Here is a 20,489-nt window from a genome sequence, read left to right as displayed (position 1 = left end):
AGGAGAGCGCTCACTCCTACCCGCAGCAGGCCAGGCTGGAAATGCTTTAAAGCCGGGACTCGCACTTACGAGCCGACGTGCGTCCCCTCGGGAGCTCGTTAGCACTACCGGCTCTGGTCCCTCCCAGAGATGGGATTCAGGAGGCCTAGGGTGGATGCAGCGTCTGCCTGGTTTAGACGCAGCTCGGGCAATTCGGACACACGTGGGTCACGGCCATCCCCTGAGCGACACTGTCTGAAGGACCTGCTCCGGCGGCCAGGAGCTCAAGGGCACAGATGCTACGAGCTTCCAACACGGGGTCCCCAGAGAGGATGCCCAGCCACGCCCCTGCAGGATGGAGCCCTGGGAGGAAGCTGAGCCCTCGCCCTCTCTCGGCCAGTCCAGCGAGGAGGGGCAAGAGTCCACCCTGCCTGCCCCAGCTCTACCCCCTCACTGGTCCGACAACCACCCAGCAGGGACTCAAGTGAGACGTCTGGGCTGGCCTCCCGTGAGCCGCTGCTGTCACGGGGAGCTGTGCGGCCTCGGCCACAGGCGGCCTGAGCCTCGTGCACCCGTGAGCTGGGCAGCCCAGCCTTCACCTTCCCCACGGGGAGTGGGGCAAACAGCCCTTGGCAGGGCCGGCGCCCGTCTCTTCCGCCCACAAGGGACGGTGGCGCGTGCTCAGCTGGCAGGGTGACTTCTCTCGGATTGATGGGCCCCAGAGCTCTGACGATCAGAGCGCTTAGCGGGGGCATCTGTAAGCTGTAAGCCGCCGTGCGCACACCGCTCCATTACCCCGTCGTTCCTGAGGCATTAATAACCATTATGGGCTGGCAATGGCCCCCGGGGGTGCGCAGAGCTGCACAAGCAAGGGGATTTATGTGGCATGGCTCCTTGGGCCTCCTGCCCGGTCATCTGTGCTCCTCCACAGGGCCGGCCCTGCTCAGTGGCCCACCCATCAGGCTACAGGGCCGCACCGTGCCAGCGTCCGAATCCCAGTGTCCTTGGCCCTTATTTTTTATTTTTTTTTTAAATAGATTTATTTTATTTATTTATTTTTGGCTGCGTTGGGTCTTTGTTGCTGCGCACAGGCTTTTCTCTAGTTGCAGCGAGCAGGGGCTACTCTTCGTTGCGGTGCGCAGGCTTCTAATTGCGGTGACTTCTCTTGTGGAGCACGGGCTCTAGGCGCACAGGCTTCAGTAGTTGCACGTGGGCTCAGTAGTTGTGGCATGCAGGCTCTAGAGCGTAGGCTCAGTAGTTGTGGCACACAGGCTTAGTTGCTCCGCGGCATGTGGGATCTTCCCGGACCAGGGCTCAAACCCGTGTCCTCTGTATTGGCAGCCGGATTCTTAACCACTGCGCCACCAGGGAAGCCCTGGCCCTTATCACCACATGAATCAAGCAGGCCCCCCCCAACCCCCGTCCCGGGGGAGGCAGCTAGCACGCATTCCTTCAGGCCTCCTGCAGGATTACCTGGGAGGGATGTGACTTTTCAAACTGTGGCTGAACTTCCGGTGGGCAGCGGAGTTGGGTGGGGTGAGCAGGCGCTGACCGTTCCAGGCCGTTCTTCAGAAGTGCCCCTATGCCCCACCTCCATGCTTTGCTGGGCCCAACCCTCCCCGGAATCCCCTCCCCTGCCTGAAGGAACGTGGGCCCATGCCCTCCATCAACAGGATTATTCTGTCTAGAGTCATGATCTCTCCACCTCCTCAAAGGCAACATCTTTTCCAGAAGTAAAAATGTCAAGCGCCAAATCCAGATATTCCCATGATGCTAAGTCTTGCCTCTGCATTGGCGATGCCCAGAGGACCACTACAGAGCTCAGAAATGACTGCCAGGATTCCTGGCGTCGGGGCAGAAAATTGGATCGGTGCTGTTGATTTTCTCAAGGAGAAGCTCACGGTCGGGAGTCCCGTGGATCTCAGCTGCGGAGCTCCTGGGCAGCAGGGCTGACTTCTTTGGGTGGAGGCGAAGGAGCCCGGTCCTTCCAGCCTTCTGAGCGATCCCCAAATCTTTGACTGTCCTTCCTGTAGAATGGCAGTTTTGTTCCCCGGGGCGCATGTGGCCATGTCTGGAGGAACTTCTGGTTGTCACAGCTGAGTGGGTAGAGGATCTAGCTGGTCAAGTCCAGGAATTCTGCTCAATATCCTACAGTGCACAGGACCCTTCTACTCCCCTGCCACACCCACACACAGCAAAGAATCATCCGGCCCCAAAGGCTGAGAAACTCTGGTCTAGAACCAGCTTTTCTCTGCATGCCTTAAGGGAACAGAACGGGAATGACAGATGGAAATAATGGGCAAACGGGTTCCAGCTCATTTCTCAGAAGAGCTTCCTAACACTGAGACTTCAGAACCGTGGCCTGGGCTGACTCAGGAGGTAGTGAGCTCCCCGTTGATGGAGGCATTCAAGGTGCAGCTATGCCAGGAAGGGACTGTGGTGGGAAGAATGCTGGGGTGGGAATTATGAGACTCAGCTCTGCCACACCCTGAGGGTCTTGGCAGGTCACTCACAAAATAAAGCAAAGACCCTGATGAGTGGTTCTCACCCAGGAGTGGGGAGTGCTCCTCGTGCCCTGGGTGCATGGATGCTGGTGATGTCCTGAAAGGCCCAAGCAATGGGCAGCTGCCCCAGATGCTGACAGCACACCCACGTCATCAGGAGACGTTGGGCCAGAGGGAGAGGACTTTGGATTGTAGGATTAAGGAAGGTCCGAGCCTGCCCTGTACTGGGAACCTGCAGAGCCGGGAGGTCAGGTTCTGAGTTCGACAGCAGTACTGGAAACTTCTGGGCAGGGAGCTTCGAGAGGAAGAGGCATGGGGCACTTGAATCTTCCCAGGAAGCTCTCAAGAGTGCAGGAGGCTTCTGAGCTGCATTAGGGGGCCAGGGGCCTCTGCCTTTTCACCCCAGTCGGTTCTTCACAAGATACATTCTCCCAGCATCCCTTCCAGGGAACGGTCTCTCTTCCAGAAAACCAGTCTGCACGCTTTACCAGATGACACGTATGGGGCCACCCAGAGTGTCTCCCTTTCTGCCGTGGAAGCCAAGGAGCTCCAAGCCCCGTCCCAGGCTCTGCCTCTGCTCTGCGAGAGTCCCTGTTTCTCCTCACACCTCCACCGTGACTGCCTTGTGCCTGTGAGCCCGTGTTGCCTAAAACAATCACAGGAACAGGGATTCTTCTGGGGCTCACGGCAGCTGAGCACGGCTCTGAGATCGTTTTAGGCACGTTCCCCCGGAACAGCCCTGTGACGCGGTGCTATCATTACTTCTGTTTGTAGAAGACAGACGTGAGGGATGACTTTACCCGGCGCCTCACGGCCTTCTGGGAGCAGCTTGGCGTCTGCGTCAGGAACGTGAACACATGCTGGATGGCTGAGGCTTCCGGATGCTTCTGGATCCCTTTCCACAGGGAACTGCATCCCTATCTGACCTTAAACAGGGACCAGTTCTGCGCACTCCATGGGCAGGTCTGAAGGACTGACCGTCACCAGTCCCAGGGGCCAGGGCAGCGTGGAGGGGAGGCCGCCCTTCCGGGCACCCTGGCCCCATGCCTGCCCTGCACTCACCTCTAGCCCCAAGGAATCCCTTGGGGGTTATAACTGGATCCTTTTGTAGAGAGAAGGACTGGAGCTTCCCACAGCTGAAGGGTCCATCCCAGTCGCAGCGGGGCAGCCAGGGAGCAGGCGGGACGTGAACTTGGATCCACCCGAGTCCTGCCCTCAGCGGCTACTAGCGACCCAGTGGGTCAGCGCTGCCCTCCCACTTTCCTGCCTTGCAGGGCCATCCAGACACTCTGTCTTGGCCAAGTAGCCAGACCACCTCAGCAGGCCTTAGGGAGAACCCTCAGATCCCACACACACGCCCCGAAAGCACAGGACAGGAACGCCCAGCGGGGAAGATGGACGCACAGGCAGGAGCACTGGCTGCTCACCAGCACGCAGAGGCAGCTCAGTGCCCGGGACACCTGTGACCAGCTCTGATACGTGTCCTGGCCACTCTGTACAACAAGGGTGTCGGAGCCAAGTGGTGAAACCTTCTGGAACCAGGAAGAACTAGAAGGGACTGCACATGGTTCCCTCAATGTGGAAATCCACGGGAAGGGCCCTGACCGGAACTGGGGCCTGGGAATTAGCGAAGAGCTTTCCCGACCTCGAGACCAGAGGCACAGTGCCTTCCAGAGGAGGGTGTCCACAGGCGCCGGCACCGCGAAACTGGCCCTGGACACTAAGTGTCCCCCAAGGGAGCCAGGCTGGGTGGGGGGCCTCGGGCAGGGTCTCTGGGGAGCAGGTGGTGAGAGGCCGGGGGTCTGATGTCAGATGTGACACTAAGACCCGCAGAGGCGGTGCTTCCTGCTGACACCCCCATCTCCAGTCCTGGAAAGGCCACAGGAGGGACACGACCGAGGGTTTCACCAGGACTGGGCCCGTGCACGGCCCAGGACAGGAGGATGCAGCTCGGACCCGGGCTGCCCAGGGCAGACGCAGCCCCGGGAGGCACAGTCGGGGGGCTGATGCTGGCAAGCGCAGGGGCCCGGGGCCAAAGAGCGAAGCAAGCCCAGGCCTGACTGGCTTCTCGGGTCTGAGCAGAACGTCCTTCCCAGAGGGCGGCACAGGGTCCAGGGAGGTGACCCAGTGAGGGCCGGGGGTGTCACAAGGGCTGACACTGTCAACTCCCTCTGAGTCTGCAGGACACCTCCCAGCACGGCCACACTCCCAGGAGCAAACTCAGACTCAGCTCCGGACATTCCCCAAAAAGTGGAGGCGTCTCAACTTCCGCATCGGACCAAGAACGCTCCACGTCACAGCAGGCACGGGATCAGGGACCCCGGTCGGCCTTTGCCATCAGGTCTCAGCGTGGCCTTCCCGACCCCAGCTCCGTGGGAAGGTCCCCACCGCCTGGGGATTCCACGTCCGCCAGCCACGGTCAGCGGCACCGTGCCTGGGCCCTCGCTGTGCACAGGGCCCGGCCCACGGTAGGTGCCCGGGAAGTTCGTGGTGACCGAATGAACTGCGTGAGGCACCGACGGATGCCGTCCCCCATCCCCACCCCCAGGCAGGGCTGCGGGCGACACTCACAGCGCAGCCGTCCACCAGGGCGCGAATGTAGGGGCTGTTATCGTAGGACATCTCCTCATCGTTGGAGCCCAGGAAGCGCATGGCCTTGTCGTAGCTGCCCGTGGCGGCGTCCTGCCAGGCGACCGACTGGTAGCAGTTGTAGGTGATGTTCTGGTGGGCGGAGGCGCTGAGCAGCCGTAGGAAGGTCATCTGGACCACGCCCACGGGGTTGCCTTCAGTGTCCACGTAGGAGAGCTGCAGGGGCACAAGAAGGGGCGCTCAGCAGGGAGGGCACACAGGCTGCGCAGAGCCCCTCGTCCACACGGCCGGGGCTTCCAGAGCTTCAGCCACTCGCTGTCTCCTCTGGTCATCTGGGCCACGCCCAGAGCCCCACCTGGAAACCTGCTGCACGCCCGGGCCCCGGGCCCCAGGCCAGCATGCGCTGGGCTCTCTAGGGGGTTCCCTGGAACACTGTGAACCACGCCTCATTCCTTTCAGGGACCTAGATAACCCGCCCACTCTACTTTACCTGGTTGGTCCCTACTCAGCCTCCAGGGTTCAGCTCATGTGCCTCTCTGCCTCCAGGAAGCCTGCCAGGGTTAGGTGCCCTCACCCACCTTGGCCCGGTTCAGTGTCCATCTTTCCTACTGGCTGTCAGGCCCTCCACACCAGCACTGGACTCCTGTGTCAGAGGCACCTGGGGCCTGGTCTGCAGCCCTCCCTGGACCATGAGTACCCTGAGGGCATGAGCTTGGCACGTACATCCCTGTCACTGTGCCCCGATGCCGGAGAAAAAACGGTGCTTGTTAGATTATGCTAATACGTGAAAACCACTGGCTAATCTCTGTGACGTACAAGGACCTGGCTGGGGCCATGAGAATTGGAGACAGGAAGGGCAGGTGGCTTCGGGGAGGAAGGGGCCTGAGGCATGGGGTCTTGGCCAGCAGACAGGAAGGCTGGCCTGTGAGAGGGTCACAGGACATACGGCCAAGACCCAGAAGCCTGGAGGGACCAGGCAGCATCGTGGAGGCACAGGGGAGAGGCCCTTCTTGCCCCTGCCAGGGCATGGAATCCAGTGGAAAGCAGAGTGGGCCGTGCCGTGGCCTGGGGTGGTCAGCCCACACTGAGCGGGCAGCCCGGGGCGCTCTGGCGGCAGGAGCCTCGCTGAAAGCCCCGCTCTCTGCCAGCAAACCCAGGGCAGCACCGGGAGACAGTGTTGGTCCTCCAGTGGCTTCGCAGCATCGCAGGTCGGATGCACGCGGGGCTGAGAGCTCAGCCGGGCGCGGGCCAGTGCCAGGCGTCCCGAGAGACGGATCGGTTTCCGCGTCTCCTAAACTGCAGCTTTCTGAGCTGCTGGACACAGCAGGGGCGGGGGCGGTCCTTAGCCCCTGGGACGAGGCGGCTCTCTCCTCTCCCTGAAGGCCCTCAGCGTGAGAGGCCAGGCTCTCCTCACACACCCAGCAGAGCAGGGTGGCCCATCACGTCTCCCCGTCAGACGACGCACAGACGGACGTCAGCATCTGAGACCCGCGTTTCTCCTCCCTGTTCTGTCTCGGACCCTAGCCCCCAGCCTACCCTAAGAGAGCCGTCCTGAACACACGAGCGAGAATTTAAGCCGATATTGTGCACGTATGTATAGAGATGTCTATACAGTTAGAGCTGAAGGCGGTGAGCCAGGCCTGGGATCCTGCCCTTGCCGCCGGAGCGGGGGGAGCGCAGAGCTGCTGGCCAGCTCCCCACACAGCCACCAGACACCGACTTCCAGCTGGACCTTGAGGAGGGAGAGTGAATACCAACCGCAGTCTGGGCCATTGGCTGTTCCTCCTGGACGGAAGGCGACTGACTGTAGGAAGGACGCATGCGCAGAGAGAGGCGGGCAGTGCTGGACGCAGAAGGACCTGAAGCCCCCAGTGCCGGGCAGGTGGAGGACGACAGGCACGGCCAAGCCCCGCCCCACGATGGAGTCCCAGAGCCCCGTCATGAGGCCCCGCCCTCCCGGCGGGAAGCAGCTCTGCAGTATCACCTTCACGTGGGGCGCCCAGGGCAGCCGGCCCAGAAAAGCACCTCTTTCTTCAGGGAGGGACCTGTATTTATGCCCTGTCCACTCTGATGGTCACAGGCTGCTAGAAATGATGCAGCAGGAAAATGCCAAAGATGCAGTGATGTTTCCCCTAGACTGTCCCTTCACCTCCATCCTTGGTCAACTGTCTGCGAAACAGGACCCAAGCAGCAGACAGGCTCTGGGCTGGTGGCTGAAAGTGGGTGTTCTCTACCTGCTTCCACAGAGCAACGGGGTGGGTGTGTGGGGCCCTGTCTGGAGAAGGCCACCAGCACGGCTGCAGAAAGGACTCCCGCGCCCCGGCTCCTCCTGACTCCCGCGCCCCCCACCCCCCCACCTCTATCCACCCGGCTCAAGGGCCCCGGGCACTGCCTCCCCGAGTGGGCGTCCACTTCAGGTCCTTCTGCCTGCCAGTGGCTCCTTCCCGAGGATAGCACCGAGGAGGTGAAGGAGAGAAGAAACAGCAGGAGAAAAAGGGGGTGAGGGTGCCGGAGGTCCCCACACAGAGACGAGAGGAAGTCCCCAGACGTGTCAAGGTGAGTGCAAACCTTCAGTATCTGGAAAGAGCCGCAGTGGCTGGGAATCAGGGCTACGGGCCGTGAGATATTAATTGAGCACGAGTACCCCCGGGCCTAGGAACAGGGGGTCCCCAAGTGCAGCGGGCAGAGGCCGCTAGAAGGCCCTACTCTGAGTCCTGGGGGAACGTGGCCCTGGGACCCCCCGGGGAGCCAACTGAAGGCAGAGGGTCGGGCCCACAAGTCGTGGACCCGAGAGCTGGCTTCTGAGTGAGAAGGACGTCCTTCAAGGATGGCCCAGGTGGGACACTAGCCGAAGAGTGAACGCAGGAAGCAAAGGGGGCTCTCGTGGCACCTGCAACGCGGCCACATCTGGAACCTAGTCCTTGAACGTGCCGGGAAGGGAGCATAGAACTCTGCACTTGATTCCGGAAACAGGCCCAAATCAAAACTCCCGAGATGCTCGGGGAAAACACCCTGCCGCGTGGCAGCCGTCGCCGGCCCCATAGGTTCGGGTCCAAATAGCCTCGGCCTCTATATCGGCTAGAAAAGCATCACATCCAGAACTTTAGAGGGATGCCCGTTGCCTTTCACCTCCGGGATGGCCTATTCAAGACTGGCTCCCCAGAAGTTAACACAGGGACCAGCACGGTCGCGGGCGATGCCGCGGAGAAGCCCAGGGTCCCGTCGGCAACCGGAATGGCCCCTCGGCCCCCAGCCACAGCAGGGGCAGGGCACAAGTAGGACGGATCCTGGAAAGAACTGGATGGTTTAATGGTCCAGGACCCACTTCCTCCAAGCTGCCCGCTAGGACTTAGCAAAATAGACCCTCCACTCCTGGTGTCTCTGGTCTCAACTCCTGGCGGCACCCAGCGGGGGCTCTGAATGCCAGCTTCGTGTCCTCCACCCGAAGAGACAACCAACCATTCAGCTGCTCCCGGCTACAGTGAACCCTCGTCAGCGTGGCAGGAGGGGCCGGCCCGCGTCTGGCGGTCGTGGCCGTGGAGCAGTTTGGCCAGAGGGCGAGAGCAGGTGCGGCGCTGGGGGCGATTAGTCCCATGCAGAGCCGAGCCAGGCCGAGCCGCAAGCAGACAGCCCCGTGGCCACTTACCAGGGACCCTCGCTTGTACTGACTGTACCAGGTGGAGGGCTGCTCTTTGGGCCAGCGGGCCATTTTACTCTGCAAGATACGAAACGGGTGGGTTTAACGGACACTGCACACGAGTCGAAGGCCGTCTTACCAGTTTGCCACGCTTGAATTCACTGAACCAGGAACCCGGGTTTTCTTTGGGCCAAGAAGTGATTCTGGCCTAAACATCGAGGCGGGAGGTGGGGAGGGAGAGAAACAGAGAGAACGACAGTGTTACTTCTGCCTTCACGAGAAATGCTCCCACGTCCTGCACACACGCCTTCTCCCCGCCCAAGTGGGCCTGTGTCCTGCCCTCACGGAGATGCAAGATGGCCTCCTGGGAGAAGATCCCTTAGGTGCACCTAACTCCCCCAGAGCTGGGCACTCGCTCCAGCATGGACCCCTGACCGCGATGGGGACGGGGGAGCCCTGGTGCCTTCCAGGCGCGAGCGCCTGCTTCACGTGCAGGGCCACGAGAGCCTGCATCTGACCCGTTCTGGGTATCCAGCACCTAGGACAGAGCCTGGCACCTCGTGACTGCAGAAAACTGCTCGTGGAGTGAACTAATGAAGGGGTGAACGGGCGGATCCTCACTCGTCTCGCCCAGAGACTATCATCTACTACTGATAGGCTGAGAGCAGACAGGTGGGCGTTCCCTGACTCGATCCCCTGATCTGGGGGCGTGGCTCCATCTCCAAGGCCTCTACCTGCGGACAGAGTGGGCAGGAGACCCTACTGAGGTCCGGCTGGGTGTGAGGCGTGCGTGTGTGTTTCTGCATAGGATGTGGGCGTACATGGTGTGTGTGAGCGTGGTGTAAAATGGTGCGTGTGCAGCGTGTGTGCCGGGTGTGTGGTGGGGTTTTCTCTCTGGGGAGAGTGACCACAGGTCCAGCCTGTTCCCAGCTGTCCCTCCGGTGCTCTGCCTGGGTGCCAGGTCCCGTTCCCCATTCCCTGGCTTCTCCTGAGCTGGCCTCGTGCAGGGGATCCTGAGAAGCGGCCCCACTGGAGGAAGAGCAAGCCCAGCCTGCCCCCCGCCCCTCGGGACTCTCCCCTCTGGTTCCAAACCTGCCGCTGTCAGCGCTGCGCCCGAAAAGCACGAAGGCCGCCTCCTCCCAGAGCAGGACCAGAGGCGTGGGCAGGTTGGCGTCTCACCCAGATTTCTGCCCTCCATCCCCAGCCCTTCCACCACCAAGGGGGCCCTGCAACCCGGGAGACCAGGCAGAATGCCTCAACCCGCCCGAGGCTCCCAGCCCGTGGGGCCCTGGCGGTCAGCACAGGTGCAGAGGAAAGGCAAGGAGCAGCGGGCGTCACTCAGCGCCCCAAGCCCACCGTCCGCCTGGCTCCACCACCAGCGAGGGCTCCTGGGGGCGTCCTACTGGTTCTCCAGCAGCGAGGCCGTTTGCAGAGGACAGACAGCAACAAAAGAATGAGCCAGCATTTTTCCACTTGAATTTCCTCCTGGGCCTCTGCCAGATGCAACGGTCCTGAGGTTTGAATTTCCTTGTGAACCACAGGGGTCTTGTTGCCAGGAGTGTGGGTTCCCAAGGATTTAAAATCCCAGGTAGGGAGAGCGTGAACACGAAACAGGGGTCCCCAAGACATCCACGTCAGTGCAGAGCCCCTGTTCCTGTTGGCCCACAGGAGTGCCGGAGCTCCCCTCAGTGACAGTGAGATTTAGGGACAGGGCACCTCTCCCTCCAGAGGAAGTGGCTCTGGGCGCTGAGGCAGCCGGGAAGCCAAGGACCACAGGTTGCCCGGCTCCTGCTGTGCCCGACCCGGAACCTGCACAGGCACCATGGCTGCGGCTCCAGGAACCCACTGCCCTCGGCGTGCAGCATGGGATGGGGAGCCCTCTGGGAGGAACATTACGGAGGAGGGTCTGTCCAGGCAGATGCAAAGGGCACTGCGGCCAAAGTCTCCACCATCTTCCCAGGTAGAGACCTCGCCCCCCTTCCTCACCTGTCCTGGGCCACAGTGGGCCTGGCCTCCAACACGTGCTTGAGAGAAAGCAGCACACGCCTGCCACACACGCCTGTCCCTGCACGCCATCCACACGCCACCCACACGCCATCCACACGCCACCCACACGCCATCCACACGCCACCCACATGCCACCCACGTGCCATCCACACGCCATCCACCCACCACCCATACGCCATCCACGTGCCATCCACCCACACGCCACCCACATGCCATCCACCAGCCATCCACACACCATCCACACGCCATCCACGTGCCATCCACCAGCCACCCACGTGCCACCGCACACCACCTGCACACCCATCCGCACACGCTGGTTCACACCTTCCGCACACACAGAGACCCCACCACAGAGGCGAGGACGCTGAAAGACCACAGAGGAGACTCAGATCGACACCCCACAAAATCTCCACGGATCAGAACCTCGCTGAACAGACTGTGAGGGACGCATGGCACTCAGGAGCGACTACCCAGGAAGCTGACGCTAAGAATTCCAGCAAACGCCAGCTTCTAAAAGACGTATTTGGGTCACTTTCGCTCCCAAAAGTCCTTCCATGGGTTTCAGGTTGCTCTGAGGTCAGAACTGTAGGGTCATTTTAGAAAGGATTTGACCAACCAGTGGCGGAAATCCCAGCCCCAGGCGTGGTAGGGGGAAGATAGCCACGAGCCAACCACCCCTTCAACTTCCACAAATGAGGCTGCACTAAGCCCGTCCCACTGCTGGAAATTTCTTCCTAAGGCAGATTCAAGTCTACTTGCGGAGGGACAGCCTTGAGTTTAGATCTGGCCCGTTTCTGGTTTTCATTCTTAAAGCTGCCTGCACATGAAATCCCTGGAGCCCTGGCCCGCCCCACCGGGAGAGGAGGCCACGGAAGCGGGTACTCACCCCCTCGGACTTCTTGTCGGGGAAGACGCACGTCGAGCCCCCAGCTGTGAAGTTGCAGTAGACCTTGAAGGAGTCCCTGGAGCAGCCTTGGTTCGGATCCACCCAGTATTCACCTGGATCGCAGGGTCAGGGGTGGGGTTAGGGAGGGAGGCGGGTCGGGAGAGCTGCTCCTTGGACAGTTCCAGAAGCAGCTGCCACATCTCAGTCCAGCAGGGCCAGCACACAGCCCGGGCATGTGCCACAGCACAGCCCTTTCTGGGCTTTGCCCAATGGCATCCTGCTGGGCCCACGGAGTGACAGGGACAGACGCATCACCAAGAGCACAGCTGGAGCGTGAGGCCCTCGGGGTCCAAGCTCTGCCTGCTGGCGGGTGGATGGGAACCCAGAGGTGCTCCAGGGAAACTAGAAGTTCACGTACTTAGGACCAGAGTCAACTGGAACCACAGGCACCCCTTAAACCTTGCAGAAGAGTTCATCCTTCCCAGAGCAAGCCAGTGGGATCTTATTTTCTAGCAGGTAGGTAGTGCTTGGCTATTAATGGTGAGAATGGGACTGAAGTTGTGGAGTCTAAATAGTACTTTCCCAAGTACAACTTCAAACACCAGCACGAGGACTCCTGCTAACACTGACAGCAGCTGCGGCCAACACCACGTCAGGCCCAAAGCATTTCATACACTGTATACATGTCCTCTGATAGGCACGTGTTTTAATTCCCATTTGGTAGGTAGGGATCATGGGACTCCGGGTAGAGCAGGTTACCTGCCAGACAGTGGCTAAGATTAGACTAGACTCCGGCTCTGCGTGACCTCACAGACTTGACCTCTTTCCCCGGCCTCCCAGGACGGCTTCCCCTCCTACTATGATGCCTCGTCAGGTGACAAGGGGGACCTGCATCCCCACTGCACCAACGGGGACCTGAGGCCGAGCGAGGTGCGTGCCCGCCCAGGCCTGGGCCCCTCCCGCCACACCGGCTGCTCAGCCCCGACCCCTCCGTTTGTCCCCGGGTCCACGGTCGCCTTACCGTCGGGGAAGTCAGGGTGGCAGAGCTGAAGGTCTTTGCAGGTGCGCGCGGGGTTCTGCTGCGTGCCCAGGGGTCGCTTCATCTGCTCGATCTCCAGCTTCAGCGAGTTGAGGGAGCCGAAGATCTCCTCCATGCCGTCCGCGTAGTCCATGTAGTTCTCACCCTCCCCTTCGTCCATCAGCTGGCTGGCGTCGATGTTCCGCCGGGTCCTGGACGCCTGGATCGGCAGGGGCTGGATGACCTCGCCTGGGGGGCCCTGGGTGTGGAAGAGGGACAGTGACGGATGGGAGAGGACGAGGCGGCCCCGGGTGGTGGCCAGGCCGGGACCACCAGGGCCGCACCTGCAGGGTCCTGGGCCGCAGACGCCGGCCCCTCCTGGTAGTACAGTCCTCTTCCCTCTTCTCTGTCTCTGGAACATTCCACACCCATCCCTCGGGGCCCTGTCTAGGGCTGCCTGCTCCTGCCACACACATGCATGCATGCACACACACGCACACACATGCATGCATGCACATGTGCACACACAGAGGCACCTGGGCATACACACGCACGCACACACACACCCCTCCCCCTTCCTCTCTCCTCAACCAGACTTCCAAGGCGGAGGCGCCCTGGGCTGACCTGTGTCCCGGGGAAGGGGACAGGCCCCGCTCTGCCACACACGTTTCATAACGTTTTGGGATTGAACCACACAGTTGCTTCCACGATTCCCTCGGTGTTAGGAGAACCCCCATCTGGCTCCCAAGTCCTCAAGGGCTACTCACCGGCAGGCCGGGGGGTCCTGGCTGGCCTGCTTCACCCTTCGGGCCAGTTGGACCCTGGGGAAAAAGGAAAGAGAACCAACCGTGGTCACCGAGGCCTGATGTGACTTGAGTCCCCCTTGAGGTCTAGAATGATCCCCGGAAACACGTGGAGAAGGTGGAGGGACAAACCTAACATGCTGGGGCCCCTTCCCAGTCCCAGGTGTGAGAACTGGACACCCCAAGGAGGGGACTTAGGGGGACAGAGCCCTTTCTGCAAGGCAGGGAGCCTCAGTCTGAGATGACTCAGGGCAGCCCAGCCACAGAGGAGGGGTGTGAACGGTCGGCCCCATGAATCAAGGGGGAAAGGGGACCCCAGGGCGGTTCTCATCCAAGGGTGATGCGCGTCCCCCCCGGGGCGCACGGGCCGCTCAGGGGCAACGCCACTTACTGAGGATCCCTTAGCACCTTTTGGACCAGGAGGGCCCTGCGGAGAGAGGGGCAGAGCGTCAGCTGGTGGGCGGTCCCTTCCCCTCCCGGCACCAGCCTGCTCTTCACGCCCTGCTTGCACCCGTGTCCCCCCTCCAAGAGTCTACGCTCGTACTTGCTTGACAGGGGAGGTGGGCGGGGGCAGGCGCTCACCCACACGGAGGCCAGGAGGGTCCCGAGTGCCCCGGGTCAGCCTCCCACCCGCCCCAGCAGGGAAATCACAGCTCAGGCAGCCAGAGGCCCTGACACGGAGCCGCTCCAGCCCTCGCAGCAGCCCACAGCAGGGGCCAGCATCAGACCAGCCGGGGCTACCTTGGGCCACGTGCACCCGGGCCCAGGTGGGGCTCAGAGGCTGACTAGTTTCGGGCGAGAAGAGACTCAAGGCCGGAGGATGTCTTTGCAGTCCTGGGTCTCCCAGCTGCATGGGGGGACCCCAGGCTGGTGACTAGAAGACGGGACACCAACTCCTCACATCCGGGCCGGGCTGGCTCTGCTCATGCCGACGGGGAGGGCAGGGGGCCAGCCACCGTCTTTGCCGCCCCCAAGGTGCCTACCGTGGACTGTCCACACGCCCTACAATGCCCGGAGACAGAGGCTCTCCACTTCTCCTCCCCAGCCTGAAACCAGAGCCCAGTGACCGCACTTCCTTGCTTCCACTGCTCGGAACGCGGATGTGAATTAACGAGCAGATCAACCCGTGGTGCGGGGCACCAGGTCCACCTGGGCGGTGGCCCAACCCCAGGGGGTCCCATGACTTCCCTGTAACTCTGAGGCCCATCCCCCCACTCTCCCAGGACAACCTGGGGAGCCGCGCGCCCCTTCCAGATACGCACCGGCAAGCCAGGGGGGCCCGGGGGGCCGATCGGGCCCGAAGGACCAGTGATACCCTGAAAAGAGCAGAAACGCAGTCATCGGTGTTCGGATCAAGAGGGAGCCTGTCCTGCAGCCACGTCCCTCGGTTCTCGTTGGCCTCTTCCCCCAACACGGGCCGGCCACGTGCGAGGGGAGCCCTCGCTCCCTGCTGGGCCCGGCAGGGCCTGAACACCTGCTGTGAGGCTGGGCACCCGGCGCTGCTGCCCGCAGGGCGGTGGGGGGGGCGGCTGAGTGTGAACGCTGCCTTCTAATGTTCTAATGTGAACCGTCCCTGCCTGGTCCCCTCTGGCCGCTTTCCGCTCCCGAAGCAGGGGCCGCGGGCCGGGGGCGGCAAGTGTCCTGGGGTCCTGTCTGCTCTGTCTGTCCATCCAGCCTCCCAGTGGCTTCTCCCACGCTCGGAGTTTGCAGCCTCTGAGCCGACCCTCTCTCCAGGTCTCAGTGCCACAGGGAGACACCATGGACGAGGCCGGGCTGGGGGACGTCACCCCACAAGCTTCCTCCCCGCCTCACGGCTCTGCCGCCTCCAGCTCTGTCTCGGGCGTCCTGTCCTCTTCCAGGTCAGGTGCAGGCCAAGGTGGGCAAAGCACAGGGGCACATGTGAGCCTGTCACACCTGGCTTGGGAAGTGGTCATTCACAGGCTGGAGTGCGGCCCTGTGGCCCTGATATGGGGACGGGAAAGACCGGCCTGCCAGGTCCCCCCGCCCCCTGCCTCCACTCGCTCCCCGCCTCTCCTGGCCATGGAATCCACTGCAAGCAGCTCCCAGGCGCAGGACGGGCGAAACCTGCAGGCTAAGGGTTCCCTGGCTGTGGTTTCCTGGGGGCTTCAAACTCCAATTAGCGACAGGGGTTCCCAGGCAAGTCTAGGGTCAGGTGTGCATACACGGGGTCAAGGTGGGAGCAAGGATGTGGCTGAGCGTCGCCAGTGACCTCCTGGACAAGTAGCTGGGTCGGAGGGTCTTGCACAGAGTGGGGGGAAATGACCTTCACTTCTGAGGTCACCAGGACCACGAGGGCTAATGAGGGCCCGGGCTGGGCTCCAGTTCTGCCCCAGGTTGCTGTCACCTGGGCGAGCCCGTGCCCTCAGCTGTTCCCATCTTGATTTGATGGACGTGGGGACGTCCTTCCGGCTCTAACGAACACAGAGCCAGCAGCCCACGCACCTGTTCTCCCTTAGGGCCAGAGGAGCCCTGCGGGCCGGGGAGGCCGCGGTCCCCCTTTTCTCCCTGTTCGCCCGGAGGTCCGATGAGCCCGATCAAGCCCGGATGTCCCTGTGGGAAAATGAAGGGGCGTTGGCGGTGGCGACACCTCCCGTCCAGCCACGCGGGCCAGCTAGACGTGGCAGCACAGCTGAGTTTCAACCTGAGTTTCAACCACAGAGTCACCTGGAGCCCCATCTCACCTTTTCCCCTTTGGGTCCAGAGTCTCCTTTGAGGCCAGGGAGTCCTGGGGGACCCTGCGGGGGAGGCAGCGGGATCAGAATTCTCGTTCCCAATCCTGCCCTCCGCCACCACCGGGGGCTCCTCGGGAGCATATCCGGGACTCACCATGGGGCCGGGGGGGCCGTCGGGGCCTGGGGCTCCTGGGAGACCTTGCTCACCCTGAAAGACAGTTGACCCTCCGTGTGAGTCCCGCCCTGGCCATCCCCGTTCCCGTCCTCACCCCTGCTCCCCTCCCTCTGTAGCCGCGCCCCCCAGGCCTCCCCGGGGGCCACTCACCACAGGGCCAGGGATTCCTCGCAGGCCATCGGGCCCGGGCTTCCCAGGGGCCCCCTGGGGGCCGATGGGGCCAGTCTTCCCAGGAGGGCCTTCCAAGCCGGCTTCTCCCTGCAGGGCACCAAGGAGGACACGGTGGGACCCCAATGCTTGAGGCTCCGGTCACCCCAGCCCAGAATTGCTGCTCAGAAACCCCCAGGAGCCTTGGAGAGAACCCCAGATGCCCCCAGATATCCAGGGGCTGCCCCCGATTCTCCACATTCCTTATCGAGGCCGCCCTGCCCAATCCTCCACCCACCAGTGTCCACAGTCAACTGTGCTCCAGCCTCCCAGCTGTCATGGCCAAAGCGGCAGTTATGGCTGGCGCGGAAGCCCTGGTGGGCACGGCCGCCACGTCCTGGGCAGACGTGGGGCTGGACGAGTTCCATCACTGTCTCAGGCAATGCCGGAGCACCTCCAAGAAGAGGTCCCGCCCAGCACCTCCCGGCGGGGGGGCGGCCTCGAGGGCTCTGGGCACAGGGCTGCACCCTAACCTCACCGCACGGGCACCCCACCGTCTCCTCAGCCCTGACGTGGGCACCGTCACCATCTCTGCTTCACAGGCAAGGCAGCTGAGGCCTGGCCGGGTCAACGCCAGGCCCGAGGGCACCCAGCACTGGCCTCCCCCGCTCAGGCTGGCGGGGCAGACAGAATGTGACAGCAGAGTCGGGGACCCCGGACCCAGAGGCGCAGCCAGCCCCCCTCCCTCTGAGCCCGACCTGCCCCTCTCCGCACGTTCACGCATGTGTCCAGTCCCCACCCCTGCGGCCACCGTGCCGCGGCGCGCTCCGTAAGGTCTATGCGTGGTCGCGGTCGTGACCACGGCCGGGCTGAAAAGCACTTACCTTAGCTCCTTTCTCTCCCTGCCTGCCTTCGGGACCTATGGGGCCGGGGGGACCCTGGAAGGAGCAAGAGAGCAACACGTGACAAGTGGGTCCGCAGAAGCTTAGTGAGGAGCTGAGGAGGGGCCGTGGAGGTCACTCCCAGGCCCTTAGCACGAGGCCAGGGCCTCCAAAAAAGGCCCCCCCCGGTCGGGCTGCGGAGAGGGCACTCCAGCAGCCTCCTTTCCTGGCTGCACACCAGGGGCCAAGTTTACTGCAGCCCCAGAGAGAGACTGCATCATTCAGTTAGCTTGTTCTGACTTTTCCAAAGGTCTGACCCAGGGGGAAGAGGGGCTTTTTCAGCTCCATGGGTGTTTTTCTCCCACGAAGGCCGTTACTGATGGCGTCAGCAGTGGGCTCATCCGAAACGGAGCGGAGCATCGACCTAGTGGGTCTGAGATTTGATGATGAGGCAGGAAGCTGAGCAGGGAATGCGCTTCAAACAGAAGCACTTTCCTCCTCGAGCCGCCTAGGGCCCCAGGGTCCAAGCCGGGGCGGGGGAAGGGCACACTTCATTCAGGAGGTTGACAGGCAAGGGCGCCTGGCAGCATCACTTACCCTTTTTCCCGGAGGCCCAGACGGACCTGGTTCACCAGTAGGGCCCGGGGATCCCTGGTGTCAGAGAGAGAACAGAGCATTTAGGAATCAGGGACAGTTAAGCTAAGATGTGGCAGGGCTGGGTGGGTCTGAGGCTAAGAAAAACGCAGAGTTTTCAGTCTGATTTGTCCTCGGCCAGCCCTGAAACTGCCTGTCTCTTCTTTTGCAGAATTAGCCCTACGTGGAGGTGGTCCTGGAATCCTCTGCTCTGACCTCTACACTCAGCCCGTGGGCTGCCGCGGCGTAGGGGACCCGCCTGCCGCCTGCAGTTCTGCTACATTTGGGGAACGTTCCCACCACGCTTGCCAGCACCCCTTCTGCAGAAGTGGACCCCGTGGCATAGGGAGGGCAGGTGTTGTCCTGGGTCAGCGGCTAGGGAGTGGCAGAACAGCAGACATCTCTCCGGGGGAACTGGCCCCAGAGCCGGTGTCCCGAAGCTTTCAAAACTTGAAGCAACGTTTCAGAACACTTGACATCAGGTGAGAGGCAACGTCTAACGTGAGCTCAGCTCCAGGGGCTGATGTGGAAAGAGCCTTCTGAGGAGAGCATCTGACTCCCATCGGGCAGAAACAGGTCATCCTGACGTTCCGGCGGGGGGCGGGGCTTCTGGGGGTCGGGGGCGGTCGAGGACGCCGGGCTCTGGGTGCAGAACCACTGTCGGGACTGTGTGTGCATTTCCCCTTCTGGGAGGAGGGTCCCCAGCTTTCAAGGTTCCTCAGAGGGAGCTCTCAGCCCCCTGTGGTGGTTGAATCACTAGTCTAAGGTAACTGGGTGTAGGTTTTTCTCAGAAATGAACAAAGCAAGCTGTAAACCCCAAGCCCTGACACCTCCCCGAGGAGCTGCGTCAGGGTCCTTAGAGGTCCTGGGCGGACTCACCGTTTGTCCAGATTCACCGTCATCTCCTTTGTCACCAGGGGGACCGTCTTGACCCTGTGGGGCCAAAAGCAAGTTCATTCTGCCTCCTGGACGGCACCCGAGCTCAGGCACCAACACACAACGCGTCCCCGGTCCTCACCCCAGTCAAATTCCATCCCAGAGGTGCCGGCGCCTAGGGCGCTCAGAGGCGGGAAAGGAGAGTCCTAACAGACAGAACCGGAAAGGAGAAAACAGGGCCAGCGAGGTGGGTCATGGGCTGTGGGGACCCAGGGGCTCTGCCACCTCGAGCACCTACCGCGGGGCCAGGCTCTCCGGGGGGACCGGGATCTCCGGGAAAACCGACCGGGCCCTGAAACAGAGTAAGAGAGGCATTGGGGCCCTCAGCAAGCCGGCCTGGAGCGCGCTGCCCCGCGTGGCTGCGTCCAGACTGCCGCCCTGCACCGTCCAGCCCCAGAGCATCCCACTAGCTCTGACACCTCAGTGCCCTTCACAGCAAGGCCTTTCCAGAACATCCTCTCACGTAAGCCACGCAAGCCTGAAAGCGAGCAGCGCGGGCCAGCCCTCTCGACCTCTGGAGGCCCTCAAAGGGCAGGCTCTTGCCCACACTTGTTCCTGGAACCCCCGGCTGACCCTGGAAGCTGGACCTTTAACCCCTAGAAGGCACTGCTCTGCAGGCCCTCCTGATGCAAAGCCGGGGCAGGCTGCGGGAGGGGAGAGGGGCCACACAGAGCCTGCTCCGTCCAGAAAGCTGCCTGGTCCACGGACACGGCCTCCGAGGTGTCTCCCCTCTCCCACCTCCACTGTTTTGGCTCAGCAGCTGGTGTGGAAGCCTCTACACCTCAGGAAATCACCCCAAGACCAGCGATGGTCAGGCAGCCTCAGCGCACTGCCCGTTGAGTGAGGATGATCTAGGGGCCCCTTGGCATCTCCCAGGTACTCACGGGGCTGCCTTTGGGACCGTCGTCTCCAGGAGGGCCCTTGGGTCCAGGGGGTCCAGCAGCACCAGAAGGGCCCGACTCACCCTTCTCTCCCCTTTCGCCTTTGGGTCCCTGCGGGGGAAAGGCGGGCACCGTGTTCCCAGAGCCAGCCTTGCGGTTGCCTCGAGCAAGAAGCTTGCCGGAGGTGTGCTCCTCACGGGCACCGGGTGGGAAGGGAGCACGTGCCTGTGGCCGGGCCTTGGCCCCTGTGGGTGCCAGCGGCTTCCCGAGCTCTGCCAACCCTCAGCAGCTCCCTGCGGGAGTCTGGCTCCCCTGGGGCCGTGAGGGGCCCCGAGTAGCCCACTGGCTTCCCGGGGCCTCTGAGGCCGACACCCGACTTCTATGTGGGCAGGGTTGACTCCTGACGAGACAGCAGGCAGCGTGGACCCCGAGGGGCTGCAGGGACCCAGGCCGCCCACCCACTCAGTGGTCTTCAGGTGGAGGGAGCCCAGGAGACCTCTGTCCAACAGCCGTCTCCTGGGCCGGAAGGCTGCCCTCAGGGGGGCCTCAAGACACGGTTCATCCAACCTGCGAAGGTCTGCATGTTCTGGGTCTGGGCTGACCAGGTGACAGCGATGGGCCCCACATTTACGGAAGCCAGTGAGAGGGTCCTGGAGCACGGACGGCTGTCCTGGGCGTCCATCACTACCATCTATGCACACACGCGGACACACACATGCA

General features: G+C 62.4%; 1 protein-coding gene across 3 annotated transcripts in view; it reads right to left on the bottom strand.

Annotated features, from left to right (window-relative positions):
* COL5A1 (collagen type V alpha 1 chain) overlaps nucleotides 1-20,489 on the bottom strand; it is a 154,090-nt gene that overhangs the window by 4,257 nt on the left and 129,344 nt on the right. For 2 of the 3 annotated variants that reach the window (XM_027104392.1, XM_027104394.1), the window contains exons 50-65: nucleotides 19,773-19,880; nucleotides 19,127-19,180; nucleotides 18,832-18,885; nucleotides 17,917-17,970; nucleotides 17,323-17,376; nucleotides 16,442-16,549; nucleotides 16,271-16,324; nucleotides 16,126-16,179; nucleotides 15,887-15,994; nucleotides 14,686-14,739; nucleotides 13,815-13,850; nucleotides 13,388-13,441; nucleotides 12,624-12,879; nucleotides 11,603-11,715; nucleotides 8,849-8,917; nucleotides 5,055-5,288 (exon numbers count right to left, since the gene is read on the bottom strand). In XM_027104392.1, the coding sequence (XP_026960193.1) occupies nucleotides 5,055-5,288; nucleotides 8,849-8,917; nucleotides 11,603-11,715; nucleotides 12,624-12,879; nucleotides 13,388-13,441; nucleotides 13,815-13,850; nucleotides 14,686-14,739; nucleotides 15,887-15,994; nucleotides 16,126-16,179; nucleotides 16,271-16,324; nucleotides 16,442-16,549; nucleotides 17,323-17,376; nucleotides 17,917-17,970; nucleotides 18,832-18,885; nucleotides 19,127-19,180; nucleotides 19,773-19,880 (1,464 nt within the window). Of the gene's footprint in view, nucleotides 1-5,054; nucleotides 5,289-8,718; nucleotides 8,788-8,848; nucleotides 8,918-11,602; nucleotides 11,716-12,623; nucleotides 12,880-13,387; nucleotides 13,442-13,814; nucleotides 13,851-14,685; nucleotides 14,740-15,886; nucleotides 15,995-16,125; nucleotides 16,180-16,270; nucleotides 16,325-16,441; nucleotides 16,550-17,322; nucleotides 17,377-17,916; nucleotides 17,971-18,831; nucleotides 18,886-19,126; nucleotides 19,181-19,772; nucleotides 19,881-20,489 lie in introns of all 3 variants that reach the window. The other variant, XM_027104393.1, reaches the window with a different exon arrangement.

Source organism: Aethalodelphis obliquidens, unplaced genomic scaffold (assembly GCF_003676395.1).
Source record: "Aethalodelphis obliquidens isolate GAN/ISIS:26980383/991018 unplaced genomic scaffold, ASM367639v1 scaffold7, whole genome shotgun sequence".
In the NCBI taxonomy this organism is placed as follows: domain Eukaryota; kingdom Metazoa; phylum Chordata; class Mammalia; order Artiodactyla; family Delphinidae; genus Aethalodelphis; species Aethalodelphis obliquidens.
This window is presented reverse-complemented; position numbering and strand designations above follow the sequence as displayed.